The sequence below is a fragment of the Lolium perenne genome, chromosome 2, assembly GCF_019359855.2.
Source record: "Lolium perenne isolate Kyuss_39 chromosome 2, Kyuss_2.0, whole genome shotgun sequence".
Taxonomy (NCBI): domain Eukaryota; kingdom Viridiplantae; phylum Streptophyta; class Magnoliopsida; order Poales; family Poaceae; genus Lolium; species Lolium perenne.
In genome coordinates this window covers 139,631,088-139,658,419 of record NC_067245.2, presented here as the reverse complement: position 1 = coordinate 139,658,419, position 27,332 = coordinate 139,631,088, and the positions used below count along the sequence as shown (strand labels likewise).

Below are 27,332 nucleotides of genomic sequence, written 5' to 3'. Positions count from 1 at the left end.
GTCCACAAGATCCGCGAGTACCTCAAGACGGCGCAATCGAGACAGAAGAGCTACGCCGACAAGAGACGTCGGGAGATGACCTTTGAGATTGGAGACTTCGTCTATATCAAAGTATCCCCCTTGAAAGGAATGCAAAGGTTCCAACTGAAAGGAAAGCTTGCACCCCGCTATGTCGGACCTTTCAAAGTCCTCAGCCGCCGAGGTGAAGTATCTTATCAACTGGAGTTGCCTGAAGAGATGTCGGCTGTGCACGACGTGTTTCACATCTCACTTCTCCGGAAGTGCCTTGAAGTCCCGGAGAAGACCGAAGTGTTCAAGAACATCGATCACCGATCGGTGGATATCAACCAGGATCTGACTTACCGCGAAGTGCCGATTCGCATCCTGGAAGAAGCTTACCGAACCACCCGCACCCGAAGCATCAAGTTTCTGAAGATCCAATGGAGCAAACATACCGAGGATGAAGCCACATGGGAACGCGAAGACTTCATGAAGAAGGAGTACCCAGATCTCTTTAGTACCTAACTTTCTTTTCGATCTCGGGACGAGATCTTTTGTAAGGGGGAAGGGTTTGTAACACCCCAAATTTCAATAAAAAGAAAGTTAGAGAATTCCAGAAAGCAAAATTTCAAACCAACAAAAACTTTTCTATTTGCATATAGTACCATGCATAGGACTTGTGCATTTGAGTGATATGCCATGATGATTGCTTTTACTTGTATTTGATATGCTCTAAAACCCTAATGTGATCATATGAAGATCACCAACCAAATAAATCAAAGAGGAAGAAATTCCATAAAATGCAAAACCCTAAAAACCCTCACATATGCCCTATGGCATTTTTATAAATTTTGACCCTAGACCTATTTGGTCTTCACCATTAGTTGAGTAATGTTATTAAACACTTACTACAACTTTTGGAATCAAAGATTCACAATTCAAATGAAATTCAAACACAAATCCAACTCACATATGATAATGGTCAATTTTGACAATTCTAGTCTGATCACCACTTTGAGCCCCTGCCATTCAATTTTCCCAAACCAACTCTTGCTAACTCTTTGCACCATTTCAAAGTCAACATCAAGGTGAACAACTTTGGTGAAGATCATCATGCCAAATTCATCTTTGATCATGAGCAAGGCTCATCCAAAGTTCCAACTTTCTCACATATGCAACAATCTACACTTAGCCATTTTGGCCAACTTTTGAATTCTAATTTTTCCACCACCACCTCAAAACCTCTCTGGTCATTTACAACTTATATCAACACTCACATTTCAAAAACTTTCACCATTTGAATTATTTCAAATTTGGTTATTTTTGCATTTTCCAAATTCGGGCACTATTTGCAATAGTTGCAAATAGTGAATCTACCTAACCTAAACTACCCTAACCTATCCCATTATGTTCCCTGGTCCCCTTAAGCCCTAAGTGGAGCATAGTGAGGCTAAGAGAGAGAGAGAGCAAGCTAGGGCATGGCCATGCCGGCCATGTCCCCGAGCTCGTTGACCTCCCTCTTCTCCCCTTGCTCCTCTACCAGGACCACCTCGCCACCGTGCGCCAACGCGTCCCCTAGCAAGCCCTAGCACCGCCATGGTCGAAGGAACGGCGACCAGACGCCGGACGACGCGCGCCAGCACACGCCCTGGACGTCGCTCACGTCGCACGCATGCACGACGCGGACACGCCCAGTACACGCGCCGCGCCACCACCTCGCTCACTCCCTGGCCCTGCTCTCAATGCCTTGAGCACGCACTCGCCACCTGGACGCCGCCAGACACGTCCAAGACCGCGACCCGTGCCCACCGCCGCCGGAGAAGGAGACCCTGCTCCGCCGCGGGCGCCACAGACACGGAAGCAATGCGAGCGATTCCGACGCTCCCCGACCACGCTGTCGCTGCCAGTAGCACCGCCTGGACCCGTAGAGCATCGCCATAGCCTCGCCTAGCTTGACCAGCCGCCGGAGACGCCGCGCCCATGTCGCCCACCTCACTGCCCCGCAACCCTCATGCGATTCTATAAATAGGAGGTTCCCTGGACAAAACCAACCACACCAGCTCACTCCCCACCTCTCACTGCTTCGCCACCACCACTCCACTCACTCGATCGTCGCCGGAGCTGCTCCAATTTGGAGATCGGAGCCGCCAGTACCTGGTGGATGCCGCCGTCGATTGGAGCCACCCCAGGACGAGCCGCTGCTACCAGTCGACTCGCCGTCGTCCACAACTTCATCGCGCACCTTGCCAACCCTAGCTGGAGCCACGGTGAGCTTTCCGACCCCCTACCTGAGCCACCGGTGAACTCCCCTCTCGCCGGCGGGACGATGAACCACAGCCGTTTGATCGCGTTCTAATCCAACGCCTCAGACTCGCCCGTACCGCTTCGGCGTTTAACACTCGCTGACAGGCGGGACCCTCTGTCAGGCAGCCCGCGCGGCACTGGACCGTGGCTGGGCTGACCTTGGGCCGTTTTTAAACCTTTGAGCCCAACTAGCTTTTCCCGCCGGCCCTTTAATTCAAACTGGATTTAATTAATTCAAATAGTTTTGAATACTGCTGCCACTTTGAAATTCAATAGAATTAAACTGGCTAAACCAAATTGGATGAACTTTATATGGTTGGAAAGCTAGAAAAATTATCTAACCAATGCCACTGCTCCCATGGCCAGATTCTTTGTAGAATTAATGTGATAAAAATAACAAGACAGGGACTTTTCCCTATTCAAATAATTCTTAAAAATCAACCAAAATAGATATTAAGTTAATTCCAACTCTAATAGCTCACATTTGACTTACACTAATTATTTATGCAATAAAATGGTGTGGTCACTTTGTATGATCATGCCATAGTTCAATGAATGGATATTATGGCTAGTTTAACTAGTTGATATTGTCCAAAACTATTAAGGTAAATTTTGTGAAGTCTTATACTTCATTTAAACTTGTCTCACATGAATTCATGGGATGTTTGGACCCTTGGTCCCAAACTCTCTTATATGAATTACTTGAGATTTAAATCAAATGTAGTGTTATTTAAATAGTATGAGGTGATCTACCTCATTTAAATCATTTTCACAAATGATGATGATGAACATTTGACTTAGGTCAATATGAGTTCATACATGATTGTTTGAGAAATTAAATCTTAAGAAGATTTCAATGAGAGGAAATTATTTCTCAAGAACCCTATGGAAACTATCATTTACATATGAAATACAAAGAAGTGAATTCTATTTAAACCCCACAACCCATGCACCCTAGTTAATTTATTTGTGTGCATACAGTAGTTTGTGTGTTATATGTGATGTATGGAATAGCCATTGAATTAGTGAGTAATTATACTCGTATTCAAATTTAGACGGTAGCACCGGAGAGTACGCCGAAGAAGAAGGTTGCTACCAAGAGGAGGAGGAACAGTTTGAGAACTACCAAGGCAGGCTAATATTCTTGCAAAGTGCAAAGCCCCTTGGGCAAGGCACCATGATTCTTATCTTTTCTTACATGAACCTATCCCAAGTTTTTTACTTTACAAGTTTTACTTGTTTTCTAAAGGAGTTACTTTTATAGTTAACTTTGGTCAAAGTACAAGTTGGTTACTAGAGTAGTGAGTTAGTCTCTTCCAAGCAAAGCAAGATAGCACCCCTCATGATTTAGAGCTAGTGCTAATGAAATAAAACTTGACTACTCTAGATGGGAACAATGTGAATTTGAAAGGAATTTGAAACCTTGGAATGATGATGCATTCCATTGAATGATTTTTGAAGGTGAATGTGAACAAGAGAAGATGGTGATTTTTGATAAACAATGATGTTGGTTTGAATGCGATACCTTTCCAATTCTTAAGTACCCCCACAATACCTGATTATGGGTAGGGCTTAACTGGAAGTTTATGCGTCTTAGTATGGGTTCCCTCTGAACACACGTCATAGGGGTTACGCTTGAGGCTGCCTCCGTTGTTGAGAAATGATGTGAAATTGAGGTGAATTGTACGGCCAAGCCCTGTGCAGTTCCCAGGTTGACAGTTGGTCTTCACTGGGAGGCCAAGCTCATGGGGAGAGGTGCTCATACTAGGACTTGTAAGTGAAAGGTTATGGTTGATGATCCGCGTACTGTGTTACGATGATTCGGGGTAATCCCGACGGATGAAATCAAATGTTGTGGCACAAGTGTGCAACCTCTGCAGAGTGTAAACCTATTCGAATAGCCGCGTCCACGGTTACGGACGGTTGGAAAGGCCATACAGTTTCCGATGTCATATCTTTGAAAATGATGTTGAAAGGTGATGGTGAAATGACTTGTGGTGAATTGAATTGAAATCACCACTTGAATGGTGGGAATGACACTAATGTTCCCACTTGAGTTAGTTAGCGCTTGAACAAGCTTTTCTCAATCTTTGTGAACTAAAACTAGCTTTATGCAAATAAACTAGAGCTTAGCAACCCTACTAGAATGTCTAGCACTTACATTAGTATTAGTTTGCGAGTACTCAACGTACTCACGGCTTTGTCCCTGGCTATTCAAATGGCCAGAGTATGAAGATGAACAAGGAGATGACCAGCAGGATGCCTACGACAACTAAGCGCCTTCCGATGTCAAGCGTTGGCCTGTGGACTAGAGAGTCCTTGTATCTTACGCTTCCGCTATGTTGAACTATGAACTTGTGTTTGTTCGTTGATCGATAGATCAACTATTCGTGTAATATGGATCATGTGATTCCAAATTTGTAAGACTTATGGTTTGTAATGAATGATGACTGTGATACTTAACTATTATGCCTCGCAACAACAATATTCCTGGGATTGCGATGTATGACATAATAGGCATCCGGACTTAAAAATCCGGGTGTTGACAGTTTTGGCTCAGCAACAATGGAGGAGAGAGAGAGAGGAGAGAAAAAAACGACTTGGGGAAGAAGGGGCCCTTAAATAGGCTCCTCCAAATCCAACCGTTATGTCCAGTTTTCGCCTAAGCGGTACTACCGCTTTTGGGAAGCGGTAGTACCGCCCTGAGTTCGAAATCCTCAGATCTGGTCCACGTGGACGCAGAGCGGTACTACCGCTCGCGGTACCGCTCGAGGTACCGCAACAGGGTCCAAACCTTACTGGACTCGAAGCGGTACCGGAGCGGTACCAGAGCGGTACTGCCGTAACTAGTTACGGTACCTGGGTGGTACCATGGGCGGTACTACTGCTCGTGAGCGGTACTACCGCTCCAGGTACGACAGAGGTACCGCAACTCGTATTCTGGGTCAATCTCAGCGCAGACTCGGAGCGGTACCGTGGGCGGTACCTATAGGGGTACCAGTACTACCGCTACATGTACCGGTAGTACCGGCCTGGCTAAAACTGGTTTTCTCCCCTTTTTCTCTCCAGCCATTTCACCTCGCGACACACACAAAACCAGAAAACCTATAAACTACGCTTCAATCTTCCGATCTTGACGTGTTCAGCGAGGTCACCGTGCACTTGCAAATCTAACAAAGATACTCAAGGCACGCGGTGAGATTACTCAAGTGTTGTCATCAAACACACAAAACCCGGGGTTTAGACTTTGCTCTTACAACAGTGTTGGGCCTCCAAGTGTAGAGGTTTGTAGGACAGCAGCAAGTTTCCCTTAAGTTGATCACCCAAGGTTTATCGAACCCAGAGAGGTAGAGGTCAAAAATATCCCTCTCAAGCAACACTGCAATTACGATACAAGAAGACTTTTCAGGTTGTTAGGTGCACTAGTTCGGCGAATAGATAGTGAAAGACAAGTAATATGGATGATTGTAAGTGGTAATTGCAATCTGAAATAAAAATGGCAGCAAGCAAACATGTAGCAGAACTAGTTGTAAACGGTGTTTCAATGCTTGGAAACAAGATCTAGGGATCATACTTTCACTGGTGGACACTCTCAACAATGATACCATAATTGAATACATAGATATTATCAATTCACGATGCTACTCTGAACCACTCTCCGGTTTGATAATAAACACCCCACACCCTCTCTTGTTCTTGGTTAATTCGTAAGATCGGGTCACACAATTGAAGCTCAGCCCGCATCGCTCTTGGTTACCAAGGATTTGACTCCCCAACCAACTAATTTCGTTTCTAAAAAAAAGGACCCAAAACATAGCTTGAAATTTAATCTCTAAATTTGTTGCGTTTTTTCTGATTTTTGTCTGGTGTTATTTGTGCTGATCTATCATCCCCCAATTTTCACAGCCTAATTCCTTGTATTTTGGTGAGTATCGACGATTTTTCTGATCGTTTTCCGCTGCGCTCGTCGAGCGGTTCATTTTGTTCGTGCTCGATTTCTACCAACTGGTACTAACGGCTCTTGCGGTACTACAGCCTACCCAACTCCACTGCGCCACCAGCCGCCGCCGTTGCGAACCGTCGGCCCACCGCTGCTCTCCACTTCTGCACTCGATCCGGTGGACCAAGATCCACTGTCGGGTCACCTCACTGCAACACCACCTGCACCTCTCGCTCGCGCACCTCCACCCATGTCTTGTCCGCCCATGGATCAACGCCCCCCGCTCCACGCTGCCCCCCATCGACAGCAGCTGCCACGCCGCACGCATCGCGCCGCCAGCGTCGCGCCACTCCCCGGTCAATCCCCGGCCTAGTGCCCGCACACCGCCAGGCCCCTGGCCCCACCCGCCGCCACCATGCGCAAGCGTGTTGCCGCTCGAATCACGCTCGCGCGCGCCTCTGTTTCGATCCCGCGCTGCACATCACCAGCTAACAGCCGCCGCATCCCACACGCGCCCAGCAGCAAGCTGCCCCGCCTAGCCAACAGCGCCTCCTTGCGATGCGCAGAACCACTCCAGCGCCTCCTTGCCGTGCGCAGAACCACTCCAACGCTTGCCGCTCGAGCTAGCCACCGCCGCTCCCGCTCAACTACCACCAGCGCCTCTGCCACTTTGCTCAGGAAGCTCCGCTGGCAGCTCCACTCACTACCGCTCGACCCCAAGCGGCACCACAGCTAAGGGCATCTCCAGCGGTGCGACGTGAGCGACCGTTTGCGTCCGGCTTGACCGAAAATGCGTCTGGCACCCTCTCTAGCGGCGCGACGCAAAGTGTCTGCTCGCATCTCCACCGGACCCGCCTGACAGCGAGTCTGCATCGAGGGCATCGCTTCGGCGGTCAACGCTTCCGCGTCTGCACCGCAGCCTTTGGCATCAATGGCGTGGCTGCCTGTTCTGCACATGCACTGGTGGGCGGCGGCTGTTCTGCACGCGCACCCGCGGGCGGCTAGCCTTAAAAGACCACCGGCCGCGTTCCTCCTTCCCCCACACATCCACTCGCACCACCACCGCCGCAACACCATGGGAAGAAGAACGACTTCGAGGCCTCCGGCAGCGGCAGCAAGAGGGTGCCGCTCCCCGTCAATCTGGTGAGGCTAATGCACGGCAAATGGCTCTCGTGCGAGGGCTGGTCCGGCGTGCAACTGCCTGGCGGCTGGCGGCTTAGCTGCCGCCGGCTGCCCATCCCTCCAGTCCCTACCCGCGAGCCTGACCGGACCGCGGAGATCCGGCGAAGGAGGCGGTACCTGCCGCCGGACCTCCTCGCCGATCCGGCGTACGCCATTGACTCCGACAGCTGGCGTACGTATCTGTCGACCGAGACGGATAAGAGAAGAAGGGCGGGCTTCATGGGCGACAGGGATTTTCCCTTCGGGGATGCACCGTCGACTCGTCCACGAAGACAAGAGGCGCCGAGGCGTCGTCAGCAGGCGGCGACGCGCGCGCAGCACAACGACGACGACAACCGCGACGACGACACCTACGCCGCCTACGACGACGAGGACGACTACATTGAGGCGCTCGCGTACCATGACGAGGAGGTGAAGGACGACAGCGACGACTACGTCGCGGCCGTCTTCCACGAATGGCAGCAGGCCGTGGCGGAGGACCGCCCGGCCTATCGAAGGATGAAGCCCTTCGACTGGCACTACATGACTCGGTGGCGCCACAACCGCAGCCGAGGGCGCCTCCTCCACCGCCGCCATAGCCGCAGCTCTGGGCGCCTCCACCGCCGCCACAACCGCATCTCTGAGCGCCTCCACCTCCAGCACCGCCGGCGCGCCCGGCGTACGCTCCCCCGGATGGCAACTGGCCGTGGGTGATACCGGAGCTCATCGTGCTCGACAGCGACGAGGAGCAGCAGTAGGCGTGTTAGAGTTTTTTCATTTTTAACTATGTAAATTATGTTTCATGTATTAAAAAAACTAGTTGAATGCCCGTACGTTGCTATGGGTTAACTTCAGTTAAATTTTATTTATTTATGGTGACTATCATAATCGAAGAGTAGAAGATTGAAATAGTCGCGTAATCTACCATGGCCATTGATCGCGAGAGCCTGGTACCCTTTGCCATGTCCTTCATGCCGATGGAACGAATAAAGCAGTTAATTTTTTGAAAAGGTCCAGATATCACACAAAGTGATGGGTCCCGACGTTCCTGATTATCTTCCTGTCCTTCCTTGATAACATCTACTCTATGTCCTCCCCTGCCACGGTAGAGCGCAAAATCGAAATGGTCAGGTCGTTGTTTCCGTAGCACGAGATGTTGTAGAGATGATGTATCAGGGCTCCTCATATCCTGTAAGTTAGGTTTAAAATTTATTATATTTATTCGATGTACAAGTAATACAACAAAAGTATCATCTTGAATAGACACTTTGATAGAAAATAATGTGAATTTAGTATTAGATAATTGTTGCAATTATATGCGGCATAGGTTTAAATCATTTGTGATTTTAATATCTGGAAGAGGGCCATAAGAGTGTAAAAAATACCTCAAGTAAATCAGTTGTAATACTATTTCAATATTCCTTCTGTATTTCTCGAGTAAATCATCTTTACTATTAAATACGAATCGGTGGTGTCCGTCGGTAAATAAACCGTGGTACGTCAAGAAAACTCTCTATCCGTAAAACAAAAACCAGTTGTTCGATCGGAGGAGGCTTCATATGTTACGTAAGAAAAAACAGGAGCAACCCAAAAAAGATGGATGGAGGACCACTTCGTGCGCAAAGAGAGAGAGAGTCCAGATTGAATCGGTCAGCTCCTCTTGCCGTGGTAGTTCCAATCTCCCCCAAACCGATCGGCACATACCTATACATATACACGTACGTGAGGTCAGTCAGGGACAAAGACGTGAGATGAGATCGATCACGACAAAAATACACGGTGGCCATCGATCAACTGCGTCTACTCAACCCCTACACCGCCGACGGTGAGATCAGGTGGGACGGGCCCTCCGCGCTATTGCTAGAGCATGCCCTCCGCGACGGAGGCCAGCGCCAACCGCGCTATCCGAGTTGGTCGTCCTCCACCGCCTCCAGATGTTCCAAGCCTGCACGGTGGTGGCAATGGGCCCAAGATGGCTAGGATAGGGCGGGCAAACTCAGGCTACGCAGGGTGGCCGCGGCCGCCACCATGGTGCTGCCGTCGACCCACGTCATGCCCGAGGGCGCAAGAAAGAGGTTTCTGGCGGTGTGATGCCGCTAGCAGCTGGTCACGGCGCGATGCCGCTAGGAGGACATGGCGGTGTGATACTGCCACGACAAGGCGACGGTGCGATGCTGCTAGGAGAAGACGGTGGCGTGATGCTGCCACAAGAAGTCGGTGCATGGCGCGATGCCGTTATACGATGACGACGGTGCGATGCCGTCATCTCGACGATGGTGCGGTTGGCGCTGGCCTCCGTCGCGGAGGGCATGCTCTAGCAATAGCGCGGAGGGCCCGTTCCACCTGATCTCACCGTCGGCGGTGTAGGGGTTGAGTAGACGTGGTTGATCGATGGCCACCGTGTATTTTTGTCGTGATCGATCTCATCTTACGTCTTTGTCCCTGACTGACCTCACATACGTGTATATATATAGGTATGTGCCGATCGGTTTGGGGGAGATTGGAACTACCACGGCAAGAGGAGCTGACCAGATTCAATCTGGACTCTCTCTCTCTCTTTGCGCACGAAGTGGTCCTCCATCCGATCTTTTTTGGGTTGCTCCCGTTTTTTCTTACGTAACATATGAAGCCTCCTCCGATCGAACAACTGGTTTTTGTTTTACAGACAGAGAGTTTTCTTGACGTACCACGGTATATTTACGGACAGACACCACCGATTCGTATTTAATAGTAAAGATGATTCGGCCAAAAAATACGTCGTGCCACTGGAACCACCTCCGACGCAAACGGACACGCGATCAATTTCGACCATTTCAGCATGCAAACGGACGCTAAAATACATCACGCCCCTGGAGATGCCCTAAGCTCCAACCGGTACCACGGGTCTACCTACCGCTATTCTTTGCTGCCAGGTACTCACAGATGATGTGATGATGTCATTGTGTGTATGACAAGGCAAGCCCACGTGGCATCATAGTGGCTTTTATTTTTGAGCATCGATAGTCGCTTATGTCCGATACTCCCAGCTGAAGGGCTAGCGCGGCTGCAAAAACAAGATGCAGAAATACGGTATCCCAACATCTAAAAAAGAAGGTTACCATTATTTTCGTGTATCTCAACTATGTTCTTTGCTCTCAAAAATATAACTACAATGTATCCCAAAAAATAGTCTAACTACAACATGTATATTGGAGACATTACAGATTAGTTGCCTGCTACTGATACACAAAATCTGAAGTGTTTAGAGCTACTGTTACACGACCATCAACATTAAGTTACATGTAGCCTAGCTGAGCCGACAACAGAAAGAAATTATTTAATGACCATTTACAACGAAAGGTTAAGCATCATCCTGTCATCTCCACACTGTGTTGTAGTGGTTAAGGAAAAATCGGAAGTCCGGATGATGAACTTGCCGACTGCGAAGCCAGTCATCCGCCGCCTGCATCAGGGAGGCAGCAAGCTCCTGTTGTTGAGACCTGTCCGATGACCAAATAGAGCTCCGCAACTTGTATGGTGCCAGTCCAAATACAGGCAGTGTTAGCTTACCAGCTTCATTAATGCAGCAGTTGATGCCCCCAAAACTCGAACATGCACGTGTGCTAGGATCAGTATCTGCAGGAAAATTTGTACTCATTCAAGGAATCAATGAGGAAAATCTGATAGAATTACACCGGAAAGAAGGGAGACCAACTTGATGCCAAAGAAAAAGAAAGAGTACTTACTCTCGGTAGGTGTAGCTAAGTAATGAAATGTCAAGAAACATGCATCCAAATCCTTCAGTGTTGGTCCAGTCGGGATTCTATATATTGGGTACCTGCAATTGTAAGCCCCAGGATGAAACGAATAGGTGGAATCATAGTAAATCTCCATTGATAGTACGGAGTATTGCTTCTCTACACAAGTTATCTTAACTGAAATTTAGCAAAGTGAGGAACCCTTTAGATCAATCAATACAACAATTACAACTGTGGTAGGATCCTCTGTTTGCTCCTCTATCACTCCCTATTATTAACTGGTTAGCATTCTATTTGATAAGACACAATGACATTGCAAACCGAGGGCTGTGTGCTCGCTCTAATTACCCAATCGAAAAGATAAGCACCAGATGCTTCCACAGTTCCACTGAAAACATGGCACCACAAACTACATGAGAATCTAGAGCAGTTAGGGATGTACCATGCAACAGACATCCAGCTGGTTGGTAGCAGGTCACAGCTTCTGAACGTCTTCAAATCTGGAAATTTACTTGCTAGAATAGATACCTGAAGCAGCATGCAGAATAAGCATCAATAGCATATGTGTGGACATCATTCCTAGTGACATGTGAAAGAAGCTTGCCTTATCTGTTAAAGGTTCTCTACCATAAGGTGGATCTCTCTCTAGGTACTCATATACTAGATGAGTGGATGGTGAATGCACTTCACCATCGTCCCTTTGAAAGCCACCATTCTCCAGTCGACATGGAGCTTCCAGGGGTGAAGCTCTTAACTGGTCAGCATCAGTTCCACTGCTATGTTCGCTGCCAGTATCCACAGATTCCCCGTCACTTTCCTCCCAAGGATGCCTTAAGAGAGAAATTTACTAGAAGTCATTATTCTATGAACATCCCAATTGAAGTAAAAAAAATACAGAAAATGCATATCTGCCTTGTTTCTTTCATTAGTTTTGATATCTTTTGGTTTCTTTACGCCATAATGTGGACAATACAGTACATCAGTAATTGTCATTACTGCATCAAGAATCTTGTAATTCTAGGCGAGCTTTACACAGCTGAAAAAATCAAACACGTAATATAAAACATCTTACTCAACAAAGCCAACGGTGTATTTGCATTTAGAATAGAAAAACTCAATAGAAGTGACAACCACACAGTTACATTTCCAATTTCTGGTCTACACTCCAACCATATGACCACCATTAAATTGATTTGTGCACAACAAATTGATAACCCTAATACAGAACTAAAAATGGTGACTGTAAGCAGTGCCTAACACTAAAATCACATACACATATTTCTTCAAGTAAGACTAGAGGTTTAATCCAATAACTAATTAGTAACTAGTAGGAGCTGGGGTTCTACCGTGCCTCGGGCGTAGATTGTAGGGGAAGGAGGAGAGCGGGCGCGGCCAAGGAGGGCACCGGCGACAGGGCGCCGTGGCGGCGGGCAAGGCGGCGGCAGCGGCTAAGGTTAGGAGAGACCAAGGAGTCGGCAATAATGATATGATTACTGCTTAATTGTTCACGTCCGATTACAACTAGTATTTATGAGCTGAAAAGATATAAAAATAAATGGGCTAAGCCCCTAATTGGGCCCACGGTTGGGCCCCCTCCTAGTATATGACAGGCCGGTCATAACATCTCTCCCCGCCTGCGCAAACAGCTCATCCTCGAGCTGGTATTCTGGAGGCAGAAGTCATCGCGCTACTCCCAAGTGGCCTCCTCCGCTGGAAAATCCTCCCATTGAACCAACAAGTACCAGACGCCGCGACGTAGCTGAGCCCACAACACCTTTGCAGGACTCGGAAGAAGACGCCCATCAGCAGTAGGAGGAAGCGGCGGTGTCGCAGCAGGCGGCTCTCCGCGGTAAGGCTTCAACAGCCCCACATGGAAGACATCGTGCATGCGGGAACCGGCTGGAAGCTGAAGGTGGTACGTGAGCGTCCCCACGCGCTCCAAGATGATGAAGGGTCCAGCGTAGCGGGGACGCAGCCTGCGCTTCGCACGCGGGTCCAGCGACTGAGTGGAGCGATGCAGGAGGCGCAGCCACACCCAATCGCCGACCGCGTATTCCACTTTGCGATGATGTCCGTCGTAGTAGTGCTTGGCCAACTGCTGGGCCTGCACAAGGCGTTGCTGCACCTCGGCCAACACCTCATCGCGGGTGCGGAGGAGCTCCCCCGCCACCTCCGTCCGAGCCGTCGCCGAGTCCACCGGCAGTATGGGCGGTGTCGGACGGCCGTAGACCACCTCGAATGGCGTGGTGCGCAGGGCAGAGTGATAAGAGGTGTTGTAGCAGTACTCCACCCATGCAAGCCAATCCACCCACGCGCGCGGATGGTCCCCGGTGACACAACAAGTACATGGCACAACAAGTACATGGCGATCACCTTGTTGACCACCTCCGACTCAATTTGTCAATGGTTCCCCATTCCCTGATCCCCGATGGTTAATTCGCCTATTAGGGGACGGTTATGGCGACAATATAATCTCCGTGGAGATCTTATCAATGCAAATCACTCCCCGTCGGGGAAGCGGGGATCAGTTACGGGACAGCAGTACCCAACGGTGAATCCCCGGTGCATCCCCGTTAGAGGTTACGACATGTGGGGACAGTTTAATGAGTGGCAATGTGACAGTATAATTATATATACATACCCTAGTCCACTATTGTTTCTTCTTGTCTCCCACCCCCAGCCGCCGCTCCTAGCGACCCAGCCACAGAGACGAACCAAACCCGCTCACTCGTAGCGCACGCGTCTGATCCGCCGCCGCAGCCGCCGCTCACCACAGCTCCCGCAGCCCCGCTCGCTCCCTCCCAGCGCACGCCGTCGCTCTCGCTCCCAGGCTCCCAGCGACGCCGTCGCTCTCTCTGTTTCCTCTCTTGCCGTTGTTCCCCACTACATCAACCTCAGGTTCCTCACCCGTAGTGGCAACGACGACGTCCAGCGAGCAGCCCCCAGCCCCCTCCTGGTCATCTGCCCCGCCGGTGGGGACGGGGTCCCTTGACCTCGCCGTGGTGACGGATGCAATTGAGCACCCGCTTGGTCCGGAGCTCGTCGTCGACCCAGGACCAGGAGGTCCAGGACCACGACCACGAGCAGCTAACGCGGATGCCACTCAGATCCCGACGACCAACGGAGTTGTGCGCACAGCTTCTTCAATCATCAATCGGCTCCGCCATCCCGACGGCGTCAGCGCCCCGGGCCGTCGTTCTGGTGCCGACAAACGGCCTCTATGCCGGGCAGTAGCTTCTCCAACAGCAAGCTCCACCCTCAAGACCCGCCTTGCTTCTCCAAGTCCAAATCGGTGAGGCCTTTTCTTGTATACATAGACGTTTAGATGTATGCTTGATGCTTCTCTATGATATACGTTTGATGATCTGTGATATATGTTTTTTTGTATATATGTGTGGTGAATTGTATGATAAAAGCTTGTTCTTGGATATCATATACATGGTAATAAATCGTTCTAATAGGAGTATAGGACGGCTAATGATTCTAGAACTAGTCCTTCATCTAAGCTTGTTCCTGTTTTGGTCTACAAATGTATTGCATATGGTATAAGCTTATTGGTCTTGTTGTATAGAGATGTTTTATCGATCTAATATTGATGTTCATGACCAGTTGTGATGTAATGATTTTGTTGATAGAAGCTTGCTGTTTTGTTGCACAGAGAGATGACTTCTAGTCCTCGGGCTGGGAGCAGCAGCCCGATTGGTTCACCTATAATTATGAACATTGAGAAAGAGGAGATTGAAATCTCTGATGATGAAGAAGAGTTGAATGAAGATGGCTCTGTCCGGTCAAAAAAGGAAGTTGACTTCAAAGGCTTGGCATTCCTACAACCGTGTGAGAGTTGATGGTCAACTCAAAGCTAAGTGTCTTAACTGTGGTAAGCTTCTTGGAGGAGAAACGAGGAATGGAACATCACATCTGTTTGCCCACAATGACACATGTCCATATAGCAAGGCCCAGATGAATGGCAAAATGATGGCTCAGTCTTCGTTGAGGTTTCCCTAAATTCAAGCTGGTGCACAGGAACACTATTAGGTATAATCACCCTCCTTTTAGCTTCATGTACTGTTGTGTATTGGTCTTACAAGGAACACTAGTAGATAGTTTTCACGTATCTGATTGTGTGTTGGTCTTTGTTCGATAGGAGTGATATCATCAAGTTTTACAAAGAAGAATCAACAAACCCTATCAAATACATGAGCTCCTGCAATTCAAGAGTGGCCATCACCACTGACATGTGGACATGGAACAATCAAAAGAAGGGTTATATGGTGATAACAGCTCATTTTATTGATGATGGCCGGAAGCTAAGAAGCGTTGTGATGAGGTATAATTGGCTAGCGTAGTATGATATGTATGGGTATTTTTTGATATATCATTGCTGGCTATGATTTCTAGTCTTGTTTTGTGATAAAGGCTTGCTGTAGCATGATACATATGAGCGTTTTTGTCATATATCCTTGCTGGTTATGATTTGTACTGTTGTTTTGTGACAAAGGATTGCTGTAGCATGATACATATGGGTGTTTCTGTCATATATCATTGCTGGCTATGATTCTAGTGTTGTTTTGTGACAAAGCCTTGCTGTAGCATGATACATATGGGCGTTTTTGTCATATATCCTTGCTGGTTATGATTTGTACTGTTGTTTTGTGACAAAGGCTTGCTGTAGCATGATACATATGGGTGTTTTTGTCATATATCATTGCTGGCTATGATTTCTAGTGTTGTTTTGTGACAAAGCCTTGCTGTAGCATGATACATATGGGTGTTTTTGTCATATATCATTGCTGGCTATGATTTCTAGTGTTGTTTTGTGACAAAGGCTTGCTGTAGCATGATACATATGGGCGTTTTTGTCATATATCCTTGCTGGTTATAATTTGTACTGTTGTTTTGTGGCAAAGGCTTGTTGTAGCATGATACATATGGGTGCTTTTGTCATATATCATTGCTGGTTATGATACAAATTGCTGGTTTTATATTGTTTGTAGGTTCATTTATGTGCCAGCACCACACACTGCAGAGGTTATAGCTGAAGAACTGGCTGAGGCTTTGCTTGAACGGAACCTTGATGAGAAGCTCTCTACTGTCACAGTTGATAATTGCACATCGAATGACAAGGCTATTGAACTGCTGGTGAAGAAGCTGGGGCCAGACAAGCTCATGCTCAAAGGTACATTGCTTCACATGCGGTGTTGTGCACATATCCTGAACTTGATAGTTAAGGATGGCTTAGAAGTCTCTCAAAGGTACATTGCTTTACATGCGTTGTTGTGCACATATCCTGAACTTGATAGTTAAGGATGGCTTAGATGTTATGAAGACTGCTATAGAAAATAAACGCGAGAGTGTAGCATATTGGACTAGCTCTCCTAAGAGAGCTGAAAATTTTGAGGAGATTGCTAAGTTTCTTAAAGTCCCTATGTCCAAAAAGTTACAACTTAATTGTAAAACTAGATGGAACTCTATCTTTACAATGCTCAGTATTGCCTGTCCTTACAAAGCTGTATTTGAGCGTGCTAAGAAGGTGGATAAGCAATATGATTGTCTCCCTACTGAAATTGAGTGGGAGTTTGCAGTGGATGTGGTAGAGAGATTGAGGCTATTCTTTAGGATAACTGAGCTCTTTTCTGGAACAAACTATGTTACTGCCAACATTTCCTTTCCTCAAATCTGTGAAATTAAAGCACACATGAGAAAATGGTCTCCTCTAGCAATGAAATTATAAGAAACATGACAGAAGCAATGACTCTGAAGTTCGATAAATATTGGACTGACATACAAGGTCTGATGGGAATTGCTACTCTCCAAGATCCTAGATACAAGGATGACATGCTGAACACTTGCTTTTCTATGCTTCATGGTGTTTGTGAGGATGAGAGTGAGATCTATGTTAGAGAAGTCATCAGCCTATTAACAAAATTGCTTGAGGAATACCATGTTGATGAAGATATTCCAGAAACCTCAAAATCTGCAGAAGATGCGCCAGCAGAACTTATGTCAATGTTTAGTGCACGTGTGGCTAAAAGGAGGCCAGCAACAAGGAGGCTATTTTCTGAGTTGGATAAATACTTGGAGGATGATTATGTTCCACTAGATACAAAGAATTTCAATGTCTTGGATTGGTGGAAGGTTGCCGGAACAAGATACCCAACACTCAGATTGATTGCAAGAGACATCTATGCCATTCCAATCAGTACAGTTGCTTCAGAATCGGCATTTTCTACAAGTGGAAGAGTACTAAGTGAACATCGTAGTAGACTTACCCCTGATTTGCTGGAAGCTTCGATGTGTTCACAAGACTGGATTAGGAATAGATACAAAGGTACATGCATAGAACAACATCTTTAGTTATATTCCTTGTTATCTTTCATGTCTAAATTGTTGTATTTGTTTTTGCTTGTAGATGATGACAATGGGCAAGAAGCTAGCTTCTGGAGTGTTCTTGAAGACATTGAGGAAGGCCTGGAGGTTATCTATCTCTAACATTTGGTTATCTTGTATAGAACAAGCTTTCAGTCTAATCTTTTCTAATCTTTTGACCTGATGCAGGGCCTGAAGCTGTAATGTTGAGTGAGTCGCAGCCTGCACTTCAGCGCTTCTACAAGTGTGCAATGATGAAGCAAGCTTGGAGTAAAGACTGCAATTCATCTTCATTTTCGGTTCATTCGAATTCTGTATTGTCATGACTCGTGTCATGTAATGGCTGAAGTTAAACTGCTACCATTTGTGTCATGTAATGGCTGAACTTACTGCTACCATTTGTATCATGTAATGGCTGAACTTAAACTACTATGTGTCCCTGTGCGGGTGCGGCAAAGTATTGACCCTATTTTATGTGTTCCTGTGCGGCTACGTATTTAAACCTATATTATCTATTTTCTATGACCTGTGAGTGGCAATGTGCCCAGTTTTCTCCTATTGATTTGCTGTCAATTTATTTAGCTAAGGTACTAGAGAAGTGTTGTTCAATTTTCTTTAGGCTATTGTCAGGGATGGGTAACCGCTGGTTAGCCGTTAACCCGATGGTGATGTGGCAGTTATCGGGGATGGGGACAGAAAGAACTTTGCCTCATGGGGATAGTTATGGTTTAGTAATAACCAGCGGTTTCTCTCCCCGTTGCCAAATGGATCTCCGACTGGCCGTCCGTCTGAGGGTGGAAGGCGGTGCTAAACCGGAGTTTCACCCCCGCCATCCGGAAGAGGTCGCGCCACACATGCCCCGTGAACACTGGGTCGCGATCACTGACGATCGAAGCCGGAAACCCGTGGAGGCGGATGATGCCGTCGAAGAAGGCACGAGCCACGGACGCAAGCAGCGTATGGGTGGTCGAGCGCGATGAAGTGTGCATACTTGGAGAAGCGGTCGACCACCGTGAGGATAACCGACTTGCCACCCACCTTGGGGAGGCCCTCGATGAAGTCCACGGAGATATTGGAAGGCACCTCCAGCGGCTGCAACATCCCTGCCGGCCGCAGGGTCTCAGTCTTGTTGCGCTGGCACGTCGCACAAGAGCGCACCCAGTCCCAGACCAAGGCCCAATTACCGGGTATATAGAAGTCGGCGCGGAGACGGCAGATGGTCTTCTGGATGCCCTCGTGACCTGCAGAATTGGCCATCAACAACACCTGATGGAGGAGGTCGTTGTGGTCGGGCACGAAAATGCGGCGCCAATGCAAGAGCAAGCCGTCTGCCAAGCGCCATGGCACGGCCAACTCGCCCGTCTCCAGTTGCTGCTGCAAAAGCTGGGCGTCGGGTGCCGCCTCGGTGGCCCGGCAAATGGCGTCGAAGAAGGCGAAGGAGGGCCCCGAGCGGAGGCACATCACCGCCCCCTCGGAGGCACCGTCCGCCTCATCAGGGTTTGTGTCGCGGCGGGACAGGGCGTCCGCCACGGTGTTGAGGCGCCCGGGACGATACTCGACAGTGAAATCAAAGCCAAAGAGCTTGCTGATCCACTGATGCTGCGACACCGTTGACAGCTGCTGGTCCAGTAAGAACTTGAAGCCGTAATGATCCGTGCGAATCCGGAACGACCGCCCCCAAAGATATGGGCGCCAGTGGCGCACAGCCTGCACCAAGCCGATGAGCTCCTGCTCGTAAGCGGCGAGCTTGAGATGGTGCGCGGCGAAGGGTCGGCTGAAGTAGGCGAGAAGCCCGTCACCCTGGTGCAGCACGGCGCCGAACCCCACCCCGGAGGCGTCGCAGTCCAGTATGAAGGGCCGGGTGAAGTCCGGCATCTGGAGAACGGTGCCCGTCGTGAGGGCCCCCTTCAGGGCCTCGAATGCTGCGGTGGCCTCATCATCCCAGGCGAAGGCGTCGCGACGCAGCAGGCGCGTGAGTGGTGCCACGATGAGACTGTAATCCCGGCTAAATTTCCGGTAGTATCCGGCGAGGCCCAGAAAACCGCGAAGGGCGCGCCGCGAGTGCGGTGCTGGGTCACCCCCTCGACGGAGATGACGTGGCCGAGGTAGGCGACCGATGACGTCCCGAACGAGCACTTCGAGCGCTTAAGGTGAAGATGATGCGCTCAAAGCTGTTGAAGACGATGGCAATGTGCTGCAGGTGCTCCGCCCACGAGGTGCTGTAGATGAGAATGTCATAAAAAAACAAGCACAAACCGGCGCAATTAGGGGCGAAGGACGTCATTCATGAGGGCCTGGAACGTCGCTGGGGCGTTGGTGAGGCCAAAAGGCATCACCAAGAACTCGAAGTGGCCGTGATGAGTCTGGAACGCCGTCTTGGCGATATCCTCCGGGTGCATGCGCACCTGATGGTAGCCCGACCGCAAGTCGAGCTTGGTGAAGAAGCGCGCCCCATGGAGCTCGTCGATGAGCACGTCAACCACCGGAATAAAGAACTTGTCCTTGAGTGTCAGCGCGTTGAGGGCACGGTAGTCGATGCAGAAACACCACGTGCCGTCCGACTTGCGGACAAGGAGTACCGGCGCCGAGAATGGCGACGTGGAGATCCGAATGATACCCGCGGCGAGCATGAGCGCGCACTGCCGCTCCAGTTCATCCTTCTGCAGCTGTGGGTAGCGGTAGGGCCGCACGGCCACCGGTGCCGTGTCCGGTAAGAGGTGGATACGGTGATCGTACACCCGGACAGGCGGACAGGCGGTAGACCCTGCGGCTCGTCGAAGAGGTCGCCGTGCTGCTGCAGGAGGTGTGTCAGGAGGGGGTGCTCGGCCTCGGCGTCGGCCGTGGCGAGCTGGAGTTGCGGTGCCGGGGCGGTGCCCCCAATGCCCTCCCACCGGACGCGGTGGACCTGGCGCCAGAAGGTCATCGTGAGGGTGTCGAAGTCCCATAGGATGGGGCCGAGGGTCCGCAAGAAGTCGACGCCGAGGATGAAGTCGAAACAGCACAAGTCGATGTCGGCGCACGTGATGGTGAAGTGCTCATCGCCAATGGTGAGAGGCACGTGCTGCGCCAGGCCATGGCACCAAAGGCGATCACCGTTAGCCACCGTGACGCGGAGATGATCGCCTCCCGATGGCTGGAGGGCTAATCGGTGCATGGTGGTCGCCGGCACGAAGTTATGCGTGGAGTCCGTGTCTAGGAGGGCCACCAGGTGCTCGCCTCGGATCGTCACCGGCAGGAGCATAGTGCGCTCGTGGCGAATACCGGCCAGCGCGTGGAGCGAGACCACGAAAGCAGTGGCTAACGCGGTCGTGGTGACAGGCTCGGTCGGCGCTGGCATCCAAGTGAGTGTGTCCGCCTCGAAGTCGTCGGTCGTCTCCAGGTAGAAGAGGCGAGGGCAGATGTGACCGGGTGCATAGGGCTCGTTGCAGTTGAAGCACAGGCCAAGATGGCGGCGCTCGAGCTGCTCGGCCGGGGTAAGCCGCCGGAACGTACGTGTCGCGGTCGGGGCGTTGGCCGCTGGCGTGGCCGAGTTCGGCCGGTCCGGCCGTGCGGCAGGCGGTGGTGGCCGGCGGGCGGCCTCCGCGGCCCGGTGGTCCGTGCTGCATCGCCTGTGCGCGACGCTCGTATGCGCGGGCATAGTGTATCGCCGTCTGGAGGTCTTGGGGGGCTGAAGTTCCACATCCAGGATGTGGTCCGGAAGTCTACCAATGAAGAGCTCGGCACGCTGTTGGCCTGTCACGCCTGGGGCATGGCAAGCGAGGGCCTGGAAGCGCTCAACGAAGTCCTGCACCGTGGTAGTGAAGGGCAGGCGCCCAAGCTCAGCCAGTAGGCTCCCGCGAATCGGCGGCCCGAAGCGGAGGAGACAGAGATCCTGAAAGCGGTCCCACAGAGGCATGCCGCCCTCGTCCTACTCAAGGGAATAGTACCATGTCTGTGCGGCGCCCCGGAGGTGATAGGAGGCAAGCCAGGTGCGGTCGGACGCAAGGGTGCGTTGTCCGCGGAATAACTGCTCGCATTGGTTGAGCTAGTTGAGGGGGTCCTCCGAGCCGTCGAAGGTGGCGAAGTCGAGCTTGGCGAAACGTGGCGGTGTCGGGGTAGAGCCGCCATGGCCGTATGGCGCGGCCGGCGTAGGGCCCCGCGAAACCCGCGGAGGTGGCGTCCGGAAGGGTGGGCATCGATGGATCCTCGGCTGTCGAGTAGACCGGTGGGGGCGATGACGACGTCTCGGTGATCCAAGCCGGCAGCAGTGATGGCGACGGGGGGAAGCGGACCTGGTGAATAGGGACGCCGCTCGTGGCGATGGAGACCGGCCCTGTGGCGAGGGGCGGCGGCCAAGGCAGGGCCAGTGGCGGGGGCGGCAGTAGCTGCACGCCGGGGAGCGCTGGGCACGGTCGCCGAGACGGTGGCGGCGGGCGGCTGCGGCGGCACCGGTGGCCCCCGGGAGCCGATCAAGTATAGCCGGATCCCCTGGACGGCGCTGACGAGGTCGTTGATGGCCCCGCTCATCTGCTCGAGGGTGTAGACGACAGGAGTTGGCGGGGGAGCGGAAGGCGACGCGATGGCGGCGGCCGTAGTGGCGGGCGGCGGGCCGGCCGACGTGGTGGGCGCGGGTGGTGGCGACGACATGATCGAACGAGAGCTATCTGATACCAAGTTGGTAGGAGTTGGGGTTCTACCGTGCCTCGGGCGTCGATTGTAGGGGAAGGAGGAGAGCGGGCGCGGCCGAGGAGGAGGGCGTCGGCGACAGGGCGCCGTGGTGGCGAGCAAGGCAGCGGCGGCTAGGGTTAGGAGAGACCGACTCCTTTGGGAGTCGGCAATAATGATATGATTATTGCTTAATTGTTCACATCCGATTACAACTAGTATTTATGAGCTGAAAAGAGATAAAAATAAATGGGCTAAGCCCCTAATGGGGCCCACGGTTGGGCCCCCTCCTAGTATATGACAAGCCGGTCATAACAGTATCAACTATAGCAACAATTAGAGTAGCAGTAGCAGTGTCGTCGTGGTGGAACGGCAGATGCCATGGGATGGCTTAAGTTGGGGCCGAATGTGCGCTAAAGGATCCGGGGGAGGGTTTTGTTAACAGGGAAAGAGAGAAAAGATTCTGGATTGTATTCCTAAACTTGGCTGAGAGTACGGTACAAGACCTAGTTCTACTTGCTATCTGATCAATCTCTTGTCTCTGTGTGTCTGTCCGTCCCCGTCCCGCGCAGGGGTGTGCCACCTCTCCTTATATAGGGGAGAGGGTGGCTTACAAGGGAAGAAACCCTAATGGAATCTTTGATGAGCTAAGCTACTTTATAAAGCTTCTTTGGCCCTGCTGACACCGCTTCTGTCTTTAATCAGGAACTAATGACAGTGTCCGGTATCTTTTACGTCAGCAGTTCCTTCGGCGTCAGGGCTTCGATTAAAACTGAAGTGCTTCGCTCATCCTATCCTTTGGTCCTTGGTGGAATCTTTGACTGGAGTGCCGACATGCTACAGTTGAGCCTATACCGGATCCCCGATACCTTTGCCTCTGAGCTCCGGTATCTTTGCCTTTGTACCTCAATCTCTTATGTTCCTTGAACTCCGGCATATCCCTCCTGGCATACCGGTTTGTACTAACTTATCACAGTTTCGCTCAACTTTGAGCATCCGAATTAATCTTTAATCCTGTACATAAATACCTTGTCATGGCATAATTGCCATAGTCTTGGCCTACCGGGGGCCATTCCCCCGACAAGCAGCGAAATGTGTGGGTGGTTTTGGGTGGTATATGGGGGTTGTTCGCCACCAATTTATTTTGTAGATTTGTCATTGTTCAAAATCATGTTAGATGGCCAGATTAACCATGGAAAGACTAATAGTTTATTAAAAAATCAGTTGATAAACGATGTACTAATCGCCAAGACTGATTAAAACCTAAAAAGCAAATCCCTATACAACATCTACTGGTGGTTTAACCAAATCTAAGGTGTTTGTTGAGGACAGCAATTTTCAAAACAATCATTGGCTGCATAACAAACCAAAAAATTGAACATACTCGTATTATTTTCGTGACTAGACAAAGGTTTCCATGTTTATTTCACTAAGGGCAGATTTATTGGTATTGATCACATTAATTGGATTAATCAGACTAAATGAATTGAAGCTAGCTCCATTAATAAGAAAAGAATACCCAAACTGCACCGTGGTTTTGCTTTAAAAGTATATGACCAAACCACGACTTAAGATCCCTTTCAAATGTGGCACAACAAACAGTTATTTCCTTCACAAGAATAATCAAACTGCCAGTAAACATCCCTTCCAATATGCCATAATCAAATAGCGATATATTTATCTCCCAGACGATTCTGAGATATGGTGGTGTACAAAAACTTCTATTAGCAGAAAGATACGTACATGATTCAAATTGTTCTTCATAACTCCATTACTCCAACGATATCTCTAATCAATTAAATAAACAGGTTTGAAAACTATACTCAACAAATGACTAACAATTATTGCATATGTAACACAAAAAGATCTGAAGTGGAAACTCCACTACATCATCATGTTAGTCAATGTCACATTCTGTAAATCATTCCCATACAAACATAGTTGAAGCATTCAAATTGAGTAGACAAAAAAACATGGTGTGTTTTAAGGAAATCAAATAGCAGTGCAGATAATTAAATAACCTACCCCAACTTGCTTAGGAAAAAAGTCTTTGATGTTGCTGGTTAAACAGGTCGTGTTAAACATGCCATTTCAAATCTCAATAGTAACTCTAAAGGCTGTGTTAGTTTTGCAGCCAAGGAGACCTGAGAGCTAACACTGAAATGCAGTTATTATAGCTCAAAAAAAAACAGTACAGTAAAGAAGTGCAGAAAGTTTGACAATAAACTTAAAACATTCACCAATTGTAAGAAATAGCATTCATATTATGGATTCAAAATTGAAAACAAGAAGCTATACACAACGAAAAGCATACACGAACATGTTCTTACCTTGTTGAAAGCCTTGATGGGTCAGTATATAGCTGTATAGCAGAAAGGTACGGTACATAATATTGTATCACCGAATCACTGCCATTTAACAAAAGGGGGACACCAGCCCCATAAAAACTCCACTCATTGAATGCTTCCCAGAGATCTCCAAGGAAAAAAAACGGTGATGAATGTGTAGCATTACCACCCCTCCATCTCCTCATCTTCGTCTGGATATAATACATAAATACATAATCCTTTCAAAGTGATCAAACTAACACAGTAGAAACTAAGAGCTGCAAATCCAGCATGTTCTTTAATAATTCTCGTAGAATACCAATTCTACTCTCACAAAACCATGCTAGCAATCCAAACAACAAAACTACGCCTGGCAACAGAACATTTTTAGGTGAGGTGTTTGCCCATCCCGCAACCCCCTCGAAAACTCAGCTTGGCTGAATCGCATGGCTGCTCACCACCATCAATAGCTCATACCATCACATCTCCTATCCGATGAAGGAAATCGTATCTGATCTATCACCTTCCTCGTATCGATGCTTGCCACTGCGTCACCAGGTTGTTCATAGCTCTTGCTTAGTCACTAGGTTCATAACTCTTGCTTAGCTTAATGGATCACCCAACTGTATTCCGGAATGTGTGCATTCCACAATCCCTTAAAGAAGAGGTTCACTAAGCCTTCTTGTTAATGGGTTTGTGACTTCACAGCAGAGTGTCTAGACTAGGGATAAGCTGGACGAGTAACGTGAGGGAAAGGTGAAAGAACCCTGATGAAAAACTACATTTACAAAACCTGCCCATCTTTTTTGTATCATAGCTTCTAGCATATTTGCCCTAAATGTAGCACCACGGCTAAGACCTCAGCAAATACAAATTCGCAAAAAAAAAGACCTCAGCATATACATGTAAGTAACATAACATTACCAGGTATTATGAATTAGTCATTCACGTTATGTCAGACTTGACAGGAATTCTTAGCCTTGAAACTAGGTAGAGAAAAATTGCAAGGTTTCATTTATAATTAGGGCTAGCAAACTTTCCCCAATGAACAACGAAACAAACCCTTTGCAATCCATAAGTGAAAATCCAAATATGCACGTCTTTATATTCCGCTAAAACTATTCGTCTGAATCCAATCCCTTGAACACACTGCAATCCGTAACATCAAAGGCGCACGCAATACTTTACCAAGGAACAAATTCTGAGAATCCTAACCTTGGGCAAGTACTGCACAGGCACGGAGGGTGTAGTGGAGCTGAGGAACCTCTCCAGATTCCCCGCCTCATCCACCAAAGGCGGCGCTGCACCCGCCTCTGCCGCTGCAGCCGGCGCCTTCACGGCGGACACTGACGGCATCGACGGGGATACACCGGAAACCATCCGTTTCTCCAATTCCCTAGGCGGAGCCGCCTCTGCCATCTCCGCTGGAGCCGGAGGCGCGGGCTTCTGCCTCGACGACCTGTGAGTCGGCGACGGAGACGACGGTCGCTGCCCCTGGGATTGGGCCTGGCTCTGCTGCTTCTGCTGCCGACGGACGTGGGGTGGGTTGTAAAAGCGGTTATTCTCGAATCCGCGAGACGAGGAGGAGGACGCGGCGGCGGCGCCTGACGGGCCAGCCATGGCGGCGATGGTGCTAGGGTCTCAGGCGGCGAGAGAGAGCGAGCGGATAGCTGGGTTTTGGGGGCTTTTACTTTTGGTCGCTGGGATCTGAGGGGAGAGGGAGTGCTGGAGGCGCCGACGCGAGGCGAGGCGGGCGAAGGAATTAGGGAAGGAGAGAGAGGTGCGCGTCCGTTTGCCCTTTTTTCTTCTTGGGCTCTGGTACCGGGCGGCCCCGCCTACGTCTCAATCCAGGCGGCGGCTAGCTACCATCTCACGTGTCAAGGTGGCAATTTTGCCGGAAAAAGTCGAAAATAAACCCTAAACTTGTAGGCAAAAGCTAAATCGAACCCTGAATTCCTAATTCCTGAAATTAGCACTCTGAACTTAGCAATCCCGGTCTATTTTAAACCCTGGATTTATTTGAGGTGGGATTTCGCTGACGTGGCAGGTCAACCCAATAAAGAAAAAAAAATGAACAAAATAATTCGCTAGTCCCACTGACATATATGGTCCACTTGTCATATTCATCTTCATCCTCTTCTCATAATCTGATGAACAGCACCACCGCATTCGGTGAACCAAATAGAGATTAAACAGGGGGCGGTGGAGGAGATCCAGGAATAGTGCACACGAACACATCAGAAGATCTAAGCGTTATTCAGCATGCAATCGCTAGGGACGGAGACAGTGACAGGAGGAGCTCCATGCCACGGAGGAAGGTGACGCAGGTGCCGAAAGTAGGCGGCCGCCGACAAGGACTAGTGTGCACGTGGAACATCTCCAGTGCGTGGCCTGTTCTTGGCTTCAACCTGCTGGTGTAGGTGCAGCCGCTCCAGACGGCAGCCTCTGGTTACTCCCTACGGTGGCCTCTGGTAGCTCCCGACGGCGGCCTTGACCGGGGCAGCTCCAGGCGAAGGTCCTCAACGCCGATCTGATCTGCTCATCTATAGGGACGGTCGGGCAGAGGGGGGTGGATCTTGACAGGTAGCTCGTGGGAGTGGAGGTTGAGGAAGATGGTTCTTACAAGTGGGCTCCACAAGTCAGTGAGAGTGGACTGTAATCCCGGGCGGGATTGTAAATTTCCGGTGTGCCAAACAGACCTAAGGTTCGAAATAGACCGAGATTGCTAAGTTTAGAGTGCCAATTTCAGGGATTTTGAGTTTGGGGTTCGATTTAGCTTTTGCCTACAAGTTCAGGGTTTGTTTTGGACTTTTTCCCAATTTTGCCCGTGCGACGGGCATCTCCAATGGCGGT

General features: G+C 49.6%; 1 protein-coding gene across 2 annotated transcripts; it reads right to left on the bottom strand.

The window, feature by feature from the left end:
* Positions 1-10,487: 10,487 nt before the first annotated feature.
* Positions 10,488-26,271, bottom strand: LOC127333420 (uncharacterized). 2 transcript variants are annotated; one of them, XM_051359811.2, is made up of 7 exons: positions 25,695-26,271; positions 24,483-24,691; positions 11,747-11,972; positions 11,585-11,670; positions 11,131-11,222; positions 10,955-11,020; positions 10,488-10,847 (listed from the first exon to the last, which is right to left on the bottom strand). In XM_051359811.2, the coding sequence occupies exons 1-7, from the start codon at positions 26,097-26,099 to the stop codon at positions 10,837-10,839; spliced, it is 1,095 nt and encodes a 364-aa protein (XP_051215771.1). In that variant the 5' UTR covers positions 26,100-26,271; the 3' UTR covers positions 10,488-10,836. The 2 variants fall into 2 exon arrangements, with proteins under 2 accessions (XP_051215771.1, XP_051215770.1); XM_051359810.2 differs by having other exon boundaries at positions 10,488-11,020; positions 25,695-26,270.
* Positions 26,272-27,332: the final 1,061 nt, after the last annotated feature.

What these genes read in the sequence shown, in the direction of transcription:
- LOC127333420 (XM_051359810.2), bottom strand. Translation starts at nt 26,099, where the DNA reads ATGGCTGGCCCGTCAGGCGCCGCCGCCGCGTCCTCCTCCTCGTCTCGC. An exon ending in AGCTGGATGTCTGTTGCATG is followed by an intron (nt 11,223 to 11,584) that starts GTACATCCCTAA and finishes TTACAATTGCAG; the next exon opens with GTACCCAATATATAGAATCC. An exon ending in CTTAGCTACACCTACCGAGA is followed by an intron (nt 11,021 to 11,130) that starts GTAAGTACTCTT and finishes ATTTTCCTGCAG; the next exon opens with ATACTGATCCTAGCACACGT.